This window comes from Mandrillus leucophaeus, unplaced genomic scaffold (assembly GCF_000951045.1).
Source record: "Mandrillus leucophaeus isolate KB7577 unplaced genomic scaffold, Mleu.le_1.0 Scaffold692, whole genome shotgun sequence".
Taxonomy (NCBI): Eukaryota; Metazoa; Chordata; class Mammalia; order Primates; family Cercopithecidae; genus Mandrillus; species Mandrillus leucophaeus.
The window spans coordinates 2,040,503-2,055,096 of NW_012107497.1; the positions used below are offsets into that span (position 1 = coordinate 2,040,503).

The 14,594-nt window shown below is 32.3% G+C and overlaps 1 protein-coding gene across 1 annotated transcript in view; it reads left to right on the forward strand.

Annotated features, from left to right (window-relative positions):
• LOC105555622 (dystrophin) overlaps positions 1-14,594 on the forward strand; it is a gene marked incomplete at its 3' end in the record, with an annotated part of 1,920,295 nt that overhangs the window by 836,291 nt on the left and 1,069,410 nt on the right. Inside the window, exons 31-34 of the mRNA XM_012002637.1 lie at positions 2,703-2,813; positions 3,215-3,388; positions 6,442-6,597; positions 12,580-12,750. Coding sequence (XP_011858027.1) covers positions 2,703-2,813; positions 3,215-3,388; positions 6,442-6,597; positions 12,580-12,750 — 612 coding nt within the window. The remainder of the gene's footprint in view (positions 1-2,702; positions 2,814-3,214; positions 3,389-6,441; positions 6,598-12,579; positions 12,751-14,594) is intronic.

Below are 14,594 nucleotides of genomic sequence, written 5' to 3' on the forward strand. Positions count from 1 at the left end.
CAGCACACCAACAAGGCACAAGTATACATATGTAACAAACCTGCACGTTATGCACATGTACCCTAGAACTTAAAGTATAATAATAATAATTAATAAATAAAAAAAGAAAAAAAATACAGAAGTGGAAGCTACCAGGCCACTTAAGGACTTTTGCCATAACTGGCACTTGGACTATATTCTATTGGTCAAAGCAGTCAAAGAGTCAACCCAGATTTAAAAAGCTGAAGAAATAAACGTCACCTCTTGATGAGGGAGTGGTAAGAGGAGCATGTACTGTGGGCGCTATTATTGCAGCCCTCTTTCTAAAATGCTATCTACAGTCTGAGCGCGGTGGCTCACACTTGTAATCCTAGCACTTTGGGAAGCTGAGGCGGGTGGATCACCTGAGGTGAGGCATTTGAGATCAGCCTGACCAACATGGTAAAACCCCGTCTCTGCTAAAAAGTATAAAAATTAGCTGGGCATGGTGGTGGGCACCTGTAATCGCAGCTACTTGGGAGGCTGAGGCAGGAGAATCACTTGAACCCAGGATGCAGAGGTTGCAGTGAGCCAAGATAGTGCCATTGCACTCCAGCCTGGGTGACAGACCGATGCTCCATCTTAAAAAAAAACAAAAAAAAAAAAAACAAAACAAAAAAAAACAGACTGCAGCCTGCTATTGGAAACTATCAATATTTTTGTTACCACCTTACTCCCTATGCATCTACTTCTTTCTTCTCTCTCTGTGCATGGACCTTTGCTCTTCCTCAATCCACTCTGCAAACTAGGGATTTCAGAAGCGCAATTTGTTAGCATATGTGACACAATTCCAAGCACTCACAGTTTGACCAGACTTTCTTCTGTCAATTCTAATTTTCTGAGAGAAATTCTGATGATTCTCTCTTGACACAAGCATTTTCCACATTCTGATCACCCATAACATGGAGTTGTCCAGAATTATGTGGCCCAGACATGGTTGTTATTGGCCCATCTTTTTGAGGAGGATTAACATTTCCAGGATGAAAGGCCCTGGTCATAACCCCTCTAAAGCATCTGTTACTCCCAGCAATGCTTACTAATTATTCAAAGTTCTACTTTAACATCAACTCCCTTGTGACATCCTCCATCCGAGCATTACTCCACCCTGCATACTTCTATCAAATTTTATAGATTCTGTGATGTTCCTTGCTCTACAAATAATGTCATGCACCTAGATGGATCCCTACTCCCAGATTCTAGGTTCCCAGAATGTATCAATATTTCTCACACAAGGTAGTTGTTCAACCAAAGAAGATCATGTATATGGTAATAAAATAAGATACATTTATATGAGTATTCTCTCATTTGTTTTAAGGCAGAATTCTAACCATTTAGGTAATTCATAATTAATTTGCCTCTATAATTGTTAGGATTAATATTCTAAGGAATAATATTAAGTTAGATCTGTGAATTTATAACCTTGCATAAACAGCTCCTTAACCACTTAGCCCATTTTCTTGGTATAATTCTCATTACTCAGTTCAGGGCTATAGTTCTCTCTGGAAACTGCTAAGCAAAACTGATGTTATCTTCTAATGATATGTATCAGAATTTACTCCAATTGGTGTAAATTCACTTACACTAATGTGCATTATACAAAATGATCCACATGATAATGTTATGGGCACTCTGGTATAACTTAGTTTCTTCTCTAAATTATAATAATCTAATAATAACTGAATTTTAAATTAGAATGACTTGACCACTAGCTGATTTTTATGAATTTGACAGAAATAAATAAATAAATGTATTGTTTTGGTATCCACATGCTGCAGAGATCCATGCCTATAACTGGCTCAGAAATTCGTATGTTAAATGCAGAATATACTTTACAGTAGAACTTGCTGAAAAATGTCTTTATTAAATATATAAATATTGAAATGTTTTAGAGTTATCTAAAATTCAAAATCAGTATCTGCAGGAAGTCATCAAATATCTATCAGAGAAATAACAATACCCATTTGGGGCATTTAACTTCCGTTTATTAAATTCATAGCTTCCCTGAAATTTAACTGAAATATGGCACATGGTGACTGACTAAACAACACTAAGGCCAGGCACGGTGGCTCACGCCCATAATCACAGCACTGTGGGAGGCTGAGACAGGAGAATTGCTTAAGGCCAGGATTTTGAGACAAGTCTGGGTCACCTAGCAAGACCCTGCCTGTACAATGAAATAAAATAAAATACAAAGAACGTGATTAAGGAGTATTTTCCACATGCAATTTTCTCATTATATCTCATCCCTGTCACAGTTAGCTGAATCTTACAGGTTAACATCTTGTCTTTGGTCAGATTTGAGTGTAACTTCAAAGATAAAACATATCAATTCTACATATAAGATATAAATTGCCTATTGAAAATGATATCTGAAATAGTTGTTATTGACTCAAAATGATTATTGCTTTTCTCATAATAATCCCCTAGGGAAGAAATGAATCATTTCACTTTTGGTAATTTATGAAAGTAAAAAATATTTACGATAATTCCATTTAGGTGATCCACCTGCCTCGGCCTCCCAGAGTGCTAGGATTACAGGCGTGAACCACCACTCTTGGCCAATTTATGGTTGCTTTAAAGGAAGCTACATGGTAGTGATGGTTTAGGAGAGTTTCTGAATTTCGTCTTCTTGGAAAGTTATTCTTTGTAGAGCATGTTAACTAATAATGCTATCCTCCCAACAGAAAATCCAATCTGATTTGACAAGTCATGAGATCAGTTTAGAAGAAATGAAGAAACACAACCAGGGGAAGGAGGCTGCCCAAAGAGTCCTGTCTCAGATTGATGTTGCACAGGTATATTTCATTTCCAAAACTAAGGAACATGTTTTTGTTTGGCATTATAACATAATCCAGTCTATATTAGACAACTTGATTATTGGCAAGATTGGATTTGAGGACATTATTTGAAAACTACAATTTGATGTCTAAACAATGAGTTTTTTGCTTTCTACATTTTAAAGATAAAATAGGTTAATTAATTACCTTTTATTTATTATAACATTAAGAAAAAACTGTTGAATTATTCTCCCAAATGTAGGTTTTCTCATGTTGGATGAATGGAAAAATATTGCTTTATTTTGTTTTTATTTTTCTATATATCTTCAGAAATAAAGGCAAAACTATTAATAAAAATGTGACCAGTTATTGTTTGAAAGGCAAAATTAAATCAGTGCCCTGTTACACTGTCCTTACAGAAAAAATTGCAAGATGTCTCCATGAAGTTTCGATTATTTCAGAAGCCAGCCAATTTTGAGCAGCGTCTACAAGAAAGTAAGATGATTTTAGATGAAGTGAAGATGCACTTGCCTGCGTTGGAAACCAAGAGTGTGGAACAGGAAGTAGTACAGTCACAGTTAAATCATTGTGTGGTATGTATTTCTGTTGGCAAATATGCAGGTACCCCTTGACTTTCCACATTAAGAAGTATCTGCTCTTTTATAAGAAAAAATTGTTTTCAGATAACCATAATAATTATACTATATAATTTTAAGATTGAGAACAAAAATTGGCACATGTATTGTGGCCTATTCTGTGTGTCTTTTTTGAATCTATAATTCTCCTAAGAACTGTGCAGAATGTAAAAAGATGTTGCTTGTGTTTAATTTGTATGATTCTTTAAATATATTTTAAATGGAAATCTAGAAAGGAAATATATTAATGTAAAAATAGTAACAACAGTACTTGTAATAATCCTAATAACTGCATAAATAATGGATGCCAAGTAAGCTAAATGGCATACAGAAGCCACCTTTAATTCTTAAGGCTGATTACCTTAGAGAATTTAAGGACAAACAGCTGGTGAATGGCAAAGCAAGATTCCAATTCAGGTACTCTTATTCCAAACCTTAATAACTTTCCTTTAAACACCAGTACTGGATATACACTGAAATGCCACGAGACAACACAGAATTAAAAGGCATGGAAAGGTACAAATAGCTTATAGCATAAATCTGATTTAAACTTTGTAATATTGAGCGGTGTCCTATGTTGCTATTATTGGAAGTTGACCAACTAAGGTGATTCCTCTGAAAATATAAAGCTGAGGTATGATTGCATCTACTAGAGTAACATAAGTATTATTATAACTCTACATGTACTATCGACCACTAGAGTAGAAAGTTGCATAAAATGAAAACACAGAATGTTGTTAACATTAAAGAGAAAACTAGTCTATTTAGTACTTGGTATTTTAAATAGTGTTTCTACATCTACTCCATAATATCAGTGAAAAACAGATTACTTCAATACATTGTAGTCATATCATCATGACTGGGAAAATATTTTTCTTTTAAACAAATATCTTAAATACATGTTCGTGAAAAATATGAGGTATTCTTATTCAATAATATATTTTCATAACTCAAGCTTCATTTTTTTGTGATATAATTATGTTAATTATTCTCACCCCCAGAAAGAAACTTGGATTAGAAATGATAGAAAGTAGTTAATTGATATTAGATGAATAAGAATAGGAATATATGGGAACATATCCCATCTTAAATTTTGCAAAAAAAAAAAAAAACCACATAAATGACCCAAGTACATTTTTCATGACTAATATTTGCAAAGTGAGCACTTTTGATTCTTTTCTAGAAACAGATCTCTAATGTTACCTTATAAAATATATCTACCAGTAAATATGAGCTGAGAACAATCTCACCTGTGTCCAGCTATGACTGTGCCCTGTGTCAGTATGAAGGAAACTGCTCAAGGCACTTGCTGAATTGGCTTCTGGTTCTGGTTTAAATGTCAGGACGAATTCAAGCAGTTTTTTTATAAGAATATCCTTACACTGTTTAGTGTTTTCATTATTTAAGATGCTTTGTGGTATATACCATAATCATAGTCTTGCCTTCAAGAAATGTTTGTCTATTTATAAAAGTCTTACTGGCATGAACACAAATATAAATAATATTTCTCCTCTTTGTTTATAAATATTTTATTTGCCTATTGAATGAAATGATGTTAATGGCTAACAGTACCTTGAGGGAACTGTCATCATCAAAATAAAGCATTTAGATTTTTTTGAAGTTCAGAGAGTAAATAATTTAGAAAAATCTCTGATTCCAAATTAGCATAGTTGATTTTCAACATAATAATTAATTTCCGTGTTTCCAGATACACAGATATTTTTATATCTTCTAAGACAAGAGTAAAATGAAATAAAAAGTATCATCTGGAAAGCTCAGACAAAAATCATAATTATTAGTAATAAAGGAATGTTAACATCAGTTGCCGAAGAGAGGATTAATATGGAAATAGGCATGTGACAATCAGATAATTGCCCAGACTTTACAAAATGTTTTGTTTTAGACCTTACTTTTAAACTGAAAAAAATAATAATAATAAATAAGCCTGATTTTTGTTCTAATTCCATAAAAACAATTACCTACTAGCAAGTTTATTTTTTGGTAATACTAAAATAAGTACTGATAGTTTAGATTTATGACTAAACAAATTAAAGCAGAGATACATAATGTAAACTATTATATATATATGTATACATATATACACACACATATATATTTGAATACATGGACATACACATACAAACACATATATTTCTAGGAAAATAGTTACAAAGCGAAATTAAGACATCAAGTGGTGTTGGAGTGGTATTGGTGGTATAATTGTGCACATAGCTATCTTCCAAAGTTATGACACTTGTCTTATGATGCTTTTTTTGTAGCAACCTATTTTTGTGAAACAGTATGCGTGTGCTTTATAGTTGTGATGTACATGTGAATTGTAAATAATATTTTTATATCTGTTTATGTTTTTCATCAGCCCTTCGAAGAAAACAAATTTGACTAATTCAATTAACATTGAAAATGACCTCACTTTGTTATATATGATACAATATGTATTAAAATTATGATCTAGAAATTTAGTTGTTTTACCTTACTAATATGTAAGTACCATGAAAACAGCAGCGAATGTGTGCGTTTTGGCCACCACTGACTTCCCAGTGGTTCAGATACTATCTGATTCATAGTAACCACTCAATAAATACCCGATGAATGAGTGAATTAATTCATCCAAATTTATGGCTAGAATTATATAACTCCAACATTTAAAATAGAAGTCATGTAAAATTCAGAATTGACATTTATGTTCATTGAAGAACTAAATACATATATATATGTATCTCACAAGACACACATATATGATTAACTCTCAGTTTAATAAGAATAGCTGCAAATTACACGTATCTGCCATGTGTGTAGACAATTAAAAATAGAAATATTAAATCAACAGAAAATGCAAAAGCTAGATATTGACCACTGCTACAAAATGGTACTCTATTAAAATTGTAAGCATGGACTAGCAATTAAGGGAATCTCTATTTCTTTCTGTTAATAATATTATGAAGTACTTTAACTCTACTGATTATTATGTTTTGTTTTATGTTTAAACTTAGAACTTGTATAAAAGTCTGAGTGAAGTGAAGTCTGAAGTGGAAATGGTGATAAAGACTGGACGTCAGATTGTACAGAAAAAGCAGACGGAAAATCCCAAAGAACTCGATGAAAGAGTAACAGCTTTGAAACTGCATTATAATGAGCTGGGAGCAAAGGTGTGTGCATGCTGAGACCACAAACACTTCTTTCCACTTTCCTTATAAATTGTAAAGCAAGGGGAAGTAAATTATGTATGATTAGAGTCTTAGAAATTCTAAACAACTCTCTCTCCCTCTCTCTCTCTATATATATATGTATATATACACACACACACACACACACAAAGATGAACATATGCACATATTTCCATGTGGAATTCTCATTAAGAAACAATAATTAATCATTGAGGCTCTGCGGCTCTGCTTTTTCAGATTGAAAAATATGTAACGTTCAGGGAGGTTTTTCCGGCTCCATGAGATAGTTGTAAAAGGGTGTTTTTATTGTAATTGCTCCTTATTTTCATTATATAAATCTACTTGTGATGACTTGAAGACTGGTAAATACTATAAACTGTATCGATTTATATGTAGGTCTAATGTAGTTAACATATTCTACATAGGCCACATTAAGTATAAAAATTACACGGTAATTATTTCCCCATATGGCCAAGACTTGCAAAATCTATCACACTTGGCTAATAAGATAGCATGGATAGCCAGTTAAGACCTATGGCTCTGTAATTATTTTTGTATCATTGTCCTGATCAGAGTCTCATGATCCCACTCCATCTCACTGTTAATTCAAGATGCCTACATCTCCTCTTTCCAAAACTGTGGGATGTCTAGGATAGTTATCTCACTTCGCTCAACTCAAATATTCTGTATAAATTTAGAGCTTTGATAGTTTAAAATTATGATAGTAAGTAGTCTCTTCACTCTGTTGATTGTTTCTTTTGCTGAGAAGAAGCTTTTTAGTTTGTTGCAATAACAGTCATCTAGTTTTCCTCTTGTTGCCTGTGCTTTGGGAGTCAGATAAAAAAAAAAAATGTTTGACCAGACCACTATCAGGAAGCTTTTACCTGTTTTCTTCAAATCATTTTACAGGTTCAGGTTTTAAGTCTTCAGTCCATTTTGAATTGGTTTTTTATATGGTGTGAGATAAATGTCCAATTGCATTCTCCTGCATTTGGATATCTAATTTCTCAGAACCATTTATCGAAGATAATGTCCTTTTTTCATTGTGTGTTCTTAGCAGTTTGGTTGATCAGTTGATCATAAATATGTGGATTTATTTTGGGGCTCTCTGTTCTGTTCCTTTGGTCTATATGTCTGTTTTTATACCACTATCCTGCTCTTTTAATTACTAGAGCATTATAGAATACTTTTGAATCAGGTAATTATGATACCTCCAGTTTTGTTCTTTTGGCTTAAGATTGCTTTGGCTATTCTGGGTCTTTTGTTGTTCAAAGTGAAATTTAGGATTGTTTCTTTTACATCTGCCAAAAATGTCACTGGAATTTTAATAGGGGTTGCATCGAGTCTGTAAATTGCTTTGAGTGGTACAGACATCTTAACAATATTATTTATTTCAACCCGTGAATATAGGATGTCTTTCCATAAACGGATATCTTACTATTTCCAAAAATGGACTTCTAACATTTTAATTTCATTCTGACTGAAAGAACTGAATTTCATGGAGGATAAAAAGTTACATTTTTACAAGTCAGGCTCTCAACTTTAGTGAATAGAACAACATCACTGATAAAATTGTCTGTCACCTCATCTTAGACAGAAATACAAATGTCCATGTTTGAGAAATAGCTAAGGAGAGGCATATTTCTTGTATCTCACCCTGAAAGTAGATTGAAGGTTATATCTTGAAGATATTAATTGCAAATTCCTTATCATAGAAAATAAATTTTAGAATTAAATTGAAATCTGAAAATAACCATTTTTGTTAGTTGATAGTCTTGTTTTTATATTTTAAAAACCCTCTAATTTATATTTGGTATGTTTTAAACAAGTTTGTTGCCATCCTATAACAAAAGATTCTCCTACTTTGTTACAAAATAAGGAAACAAAATAAGGAACACTGATACTCAATTGATGGGAAAGCATTATGATAATCTTGAAATAAAATACATTTCAACTGCTTGTTTGGTCTACTGGGGTACCTTTGGAATGAGATACCTTTGTATCCTCTAGAGATATGTATCATTGTTTTAAAGATCACCACAGAGAGAAAAGTTGTATCTGCACTGGATATCTCATTCCAGTGCTTATCAATTTTTATAGATGCCAATTATTTCATATTTAACATAAATTATGAAGGGCTGAATAATCTCTAGTCTCAAATGTATTGGAGATTGGGTAATCTCTAATATCGTAATGCTACAGCTTCAGTTCTGGAAACATATTCTTTTTATAATTATAAATTATAAATTTTAAATTAATAAAATAAATGTATGTTATCATTATAAATTACAAATTTTCAGTTTATAATTTGGCCTGTGTGACTTTATACTAAAATAATGTATGGATGAATATTTTTTAAATTAAGAAAATACACATTTTGGTAAAGGGGAGTTTCTCAGTTTACTTTTAAAAATAGAGTTGTGTGTGGACTTTTTATTTGTCAAGGGAAGTTTTACAAAATCATTGCAAGAGTAAATTTAGCATAAAATAACAGGCTAAATCAATTAGAATTTAAAACAATAAAAGTGACATTAGATGAATAATAGTGCCCTGAGTTGATTATTATTCAGAAATGAATGATTCTCATAATGATATAAAACCCTATTTATTCCTGAAATACATATTTGAGAGCTTGTGTTTCTTCTAACCATTTGCCACATAGTAGTATCCTTAAAGCAAAATAAAAGTGTATGAAGAAATCATAATATCACAGAAAACAGCAAAAACATAGGCCAAAAATTTGTTTTTGAAGTAAATATTGATTTAGAAACATTTATGACTGAGGGATCATGTATAAATACCATCTTATAAAAATGCTGTAAGTCCTGTATTCTTTGGCTGAGAGTAAAAATATTGTCTGCATTTTGACTCAAAATATTTTCAACAGCAGTAGCTTTGTCTGATAAAAGCAAAGGCAACAAAGGGAATTTTATTACATTATTCTTTTTATATAAGAAGGAACCCTTCTGTTTTAATCATCTTCAGAATTTATATGGTTCTGTCTGCCTCAATTCAGTATGCATTACCTTTTTGGAGTAATCAACTCCAGCTGCCATAAAAAAATAAAATAAACCTGATGGCTTAAACAACACAAATTGATTTCTCCAAGTTCTGGAGTCTGGGAGTGCAAGATCAAGGGGCTGGTCCATTTGATTCCTGAAGAGTAATTTCTTCTTGTCTTACATTTTCACTGTATTCTTATATGGTGATGAGTGGGGAGAGAAATATAATTTATTAAGAGATATTAAACCTAGTACCATTGATGTAATAATACTTATAATCCCTTTTTATTTCTCTATGCTCTGATTTTTATGGAAATATACATAAATAGCAATACTAATATCATCCCGTAAATACATTGTTAACTTCTTGAAACAATGACTACTAAAACATTTTACTGCAGGTGGCATTCTGTTAAATGTATCCATTCCCCGCATACACACACAAAGTATAAAACTCAATTTTCCTTAAGATGGCAGTGTTTCCTGTTTTTTAAAAATGTATTTAGCTGGAAATAAACAAAATGAAATAAATAAAAATCAATAATGCATTAGCTCTGGGAAGATAGAATTTCTTTGAAATATTGAATCTGGAATCATTTTTCTACCAGTAGTGCATAGGAAAAAATATGCATAGAAACACACCGTAAGGTATATTTTCTCCCACCCACCCCCCATGCACCCTTACAACACAAATAAAATTCTTGCAGTCAAAAGGGCAGATGCTTTTACTTAGGAAAAAACATCACACACCGGGGCCTATCATGGGGAGTGGGGAGGGGGGAGGGATTGCATTGGGAGTTATACCTGATGTAAATGACAAGTTGATGGGTGCTGACGAGTTGATGGGTGCAGCACACCAACATGGCACAAGTATACATATGTAACAAGCCTGCATGTTATGCACATGTACCCTAGAACTTAAAGTATAATAATACTAATAAATAAATAAATAAAAGAAGAAAAAAAATAGAAGGGAAAATCTGTTTTAAATAAATGAATTTACAGCCTCAGCAACTAAATGTTTTCTAAATGTACACACACCTCTCCTAAAGAAAATAATAAATTTTGTTATTTGGAATTGAAATTGTTATCAGGGTTCCAGAATATTTATTTTGATTGTAGCATTTTAGATGCTTTATACATATTTTCATCTTTGGTGTTTTTCTTGCTTATAGCTAGATTCTTGTTTCGGTTGCGCGCGCGCACACACACACACATATATATATTTGTATGTATATATGACTGATATATATATATATATTTGTGTATATATATGTATCAGTCAGTGGTACCTATTATGCCTAGGGCATGATGCACAAACGCTGGTGGTGGTATTTTAACCAATTCCATTACAATTGAAATTAATCTGGACTCTACCTTTCAGATCTCTTGGCAACAAATGCCAAATCTTGTCCGTGTTTTATTTACCTATAAGGTAGTAAAATAGATGTAAATAAAGCTTTTGCTCTGTACATTCAGGCACAGTTTTTTATTGAACCATCCCTAAAGGTAAATAAGGAGAATAAAGGAAGGGATTGAGGTCTTACAATATGTCAAGCTCTCTCAAAATGTTGTCTGGTTTTACCCTCAGAATATTCCTATGTGCTATTAATAAGTATATAATCCCATTTGATAGATGTGTTAACAGAGTAAAATGAGGTGTTCTGCCAAAAATCATACTCAAGTTGTGAGTCCACTAGGTATTGCAGAGCCTCACATACTTATATTCCATCATGCTGTTTCTGCAGAGCCAAATATTTATATCTACTGTTCAGATTCCCAGTCTTCATGACAGAAAAGGGTTTAAAAAAAAACAAATATATATATAAAATATATATAGTGAAAACACATAACAACAACAACAAAAACAAACAAACAAAAGCACCAGGAGCAACTTTTAAGAGTTTAAACTCTTTATGTGTAAATTCTACCAGTTATAACTTATAATTAATGATTTGCAAGTCTTCATTCATTCCTTTATTCCATATATAAAGCATATTTAGCAAATCCTTTCTTTGTTCAAGGAACTTTCAGGAGTATAGGGGAGTCATCTAAAGATGTGTGAGGCAAGAAGATTTGCCTTTAAGAAATTGTAATTTACCTGGCTTTTGTTGATGATTTGACTGCATTTAGTAGAAAGAGATGCTGGGCTTTTTATTAAACCAACCAACTGAAAATATTAACAAAATATAGGCACATCTGACAAGGTGGTAGAGAAATACAAATTTGTTTATTTCTTATGTGAGAATATGGATAATTTGCTTTTGAGGTCTTGGTATCAAACACTGAGAACAGGAGTACAGGATCAAGTCATGAGTTTTTCTATTAATGGGGATGAATATTGTCTTCGCATTCATCTTTTTGTTCCTATTGGATGGCAAAATTGTGTTTAAGGAGGAAGTCACCTATTCACTGTATTGTTTATGAGCAGATGTAAGACACTTTAAAGATGCAATGAGGATACAATTGATAATTCTAGGTATTACACAAATACTTTTACCTTTTGAGAGAATTAATCTTCTGTCTTCATTTCGGTTCCTTACCAGCATGAGCAAGCCTCATTTATATATAGAGGATCGTAAACCTTCTTGCCATATTGTTGACAAATGACAGTAAGTTTTCAGTGAGAAATGAGTTTTATCTTCAGTTTGACTTGTATCATTTTATTTATCATAAACTTTGGCCATAAATTATCTTATATTAGAGAAAAATTCTTATAGCTTTCTTTTCTACCATGACAACATACAAGACCCTCTCTTTTGGACAGACGATCTCATCTGCCCTAGACAATTTTTATTCACTCTGAATATTCAGAATATATGATTTTATAAAATATTATTTTAAAACCTGTAAGAAAATAGTTATTTTAAATAAAAGACATATAAAAGTTCCAAATAAGTGGTTATAACTAAATTTGAATTACAGAGTAAACCAAATTACATTTTATTATACTTCTTTTCAGGTAACAGAAAGAAAGCAACAGTTGGAGAAATGCTTAAAACTGTCCCGTAAGATGCGAAAGGAAATGAATGTCTTGACAGAATGGCTGGCAGCTACAGATATGGAATTGACAAAGAGATCAGCAGTTGAAGGAATGCCTAGTAATTTGGATTCTGAAGTTGCCTGGGGAAAGGTAAAACCTATATCACCGAAGGTTATTTTGAACGTGCGTGAAAACACATAGTAATATGATTTTGTAAGGAAGTATTAACATGTAGCAATAATAGCATTATAAATATTGTTTCATTTTCTCTTTCTTAAAAATTCATCTGTGCTTTTCAGGACCATGATAAAACCAATGGTAAGCTTTAGCAAGAGTCTCTCCAAATCTTCCTTAGAGTTCAGTAAATTATGAGTAAGACCTTAAAAAATACATAGGCCATTAGTCTGAAAATTGGTCCAGAGATGAGATCCTATAACATACTGGCTTGCCTAAGACGATACTGCCCAAATGAATCCCACAGTCATGAAGAGGACAAGGACACAGAGATTGAAGATAGTTGGGCTAGACAGGACTTGCAAGATTAGCATATTGCCAAAGCCACATTTCAGAAAGAATCTTGAGGTGTCTATGCAGGGGCTATCATTCCCATCACCAAATGACAGAGGGGCTCCTGTAATTGTTAGCTGTTAAATTCTTGCCCTTTCTCTGATGGCCAGTCATTTCATGCTGCTTAGAACTTAAGTGAAGAGACTCACAGCTTAATACTTTTTTTACAGTTTATTCATTACCAGATTACTTGAAAGTGTGTTGATATAAAGAAAATAGCTGATACTGATAACGTGTTTTACCTCAAAATTTGCCAATGTGTTAGGCCATTTACACCCACTTGATATTTTAAAGTTACCAAATTAACTAGATGTATAAGAAGTTTGTGCTTTATTTTTAATTCAATGTGGCTATCCAGATGATTCAAAGTTGGGAAATTTTCAGTACATTATGTAAAAACTTACAATCATATAAATGAGACCCAAACTGAAAACCGTCTTTATGTAGATTCAGAGAACAAGTAGTAATATATTTTGTTCCATAAAATATTTTCACATAAATAATAGTGAATTAAATTGTTTTTCCTCTCTTTCAGAATAAATTTAATGTTAGATAAGATGTTGAATTATAGTTATTCAGGATCGTATATGAGATTACTATAGCAAGAAAAAGTATATACAGGTTAAAACTCACATTAGCCTTATTTTTTCTTATCATTCAAACATATTACTTGAGGTACTTTTGCATTAGCCTCCCCATGAAATCATTCAAATATTATAAGGTAATGAACTTTGCAAAGGTTTCTAGGTTATCCTTGTCATATAGAAGGCTTGAATAGTCTGGAGAATTGTCTGCTTGTTGAATCTACCTGGAAAATATTTTTCATAAAGTCAAGGAGCAGAGCTAATTTGAGATCTAGTAAAAAAAAACAAAGCTTAGAAAGCTGGAATTTATTTTCTTTCTTTGGAGAATAAAGATAATTTATCACTCTATCTAGATCTTTTGAAACACTAAGCTGTTAATGACATACTCTAAAATCTATTACTTGTCATATAAAAAGTATATTCATTTGCATCTAAATTACAGAACTTTTTTTTTTACCAATTTATTTGGAAGGTGCTCATTATTTCTTTAAAAATAATAAACATAAAAGAAAAAGATACGCCCTGCAGATCTAAGTCAGTCACATTTATGATAATCATTCTAATAATTTAGCATAAAATTCAAACTCTCATATATGAAACCCCATGACTATTGAGTACATTCTCATTTCTCATGGTTTCTTGGTAGGTGGAGAGCTTGATTCAAGCTATAAGTTTCAATTGCTGTTTCAAAAGATAAATGTAAAATTTTAAAAAACTAAAAAATTAAATTCTTTTTTTTTTTTTTTTTTGAGACAGAGTCGCTCTGTCGCCCAGACTGGAGTGCAGTGGCCGGATCTCAGCTCACTGCAAGCTCCGCCTCCCGGGTTTATGCCATTCTCCTGC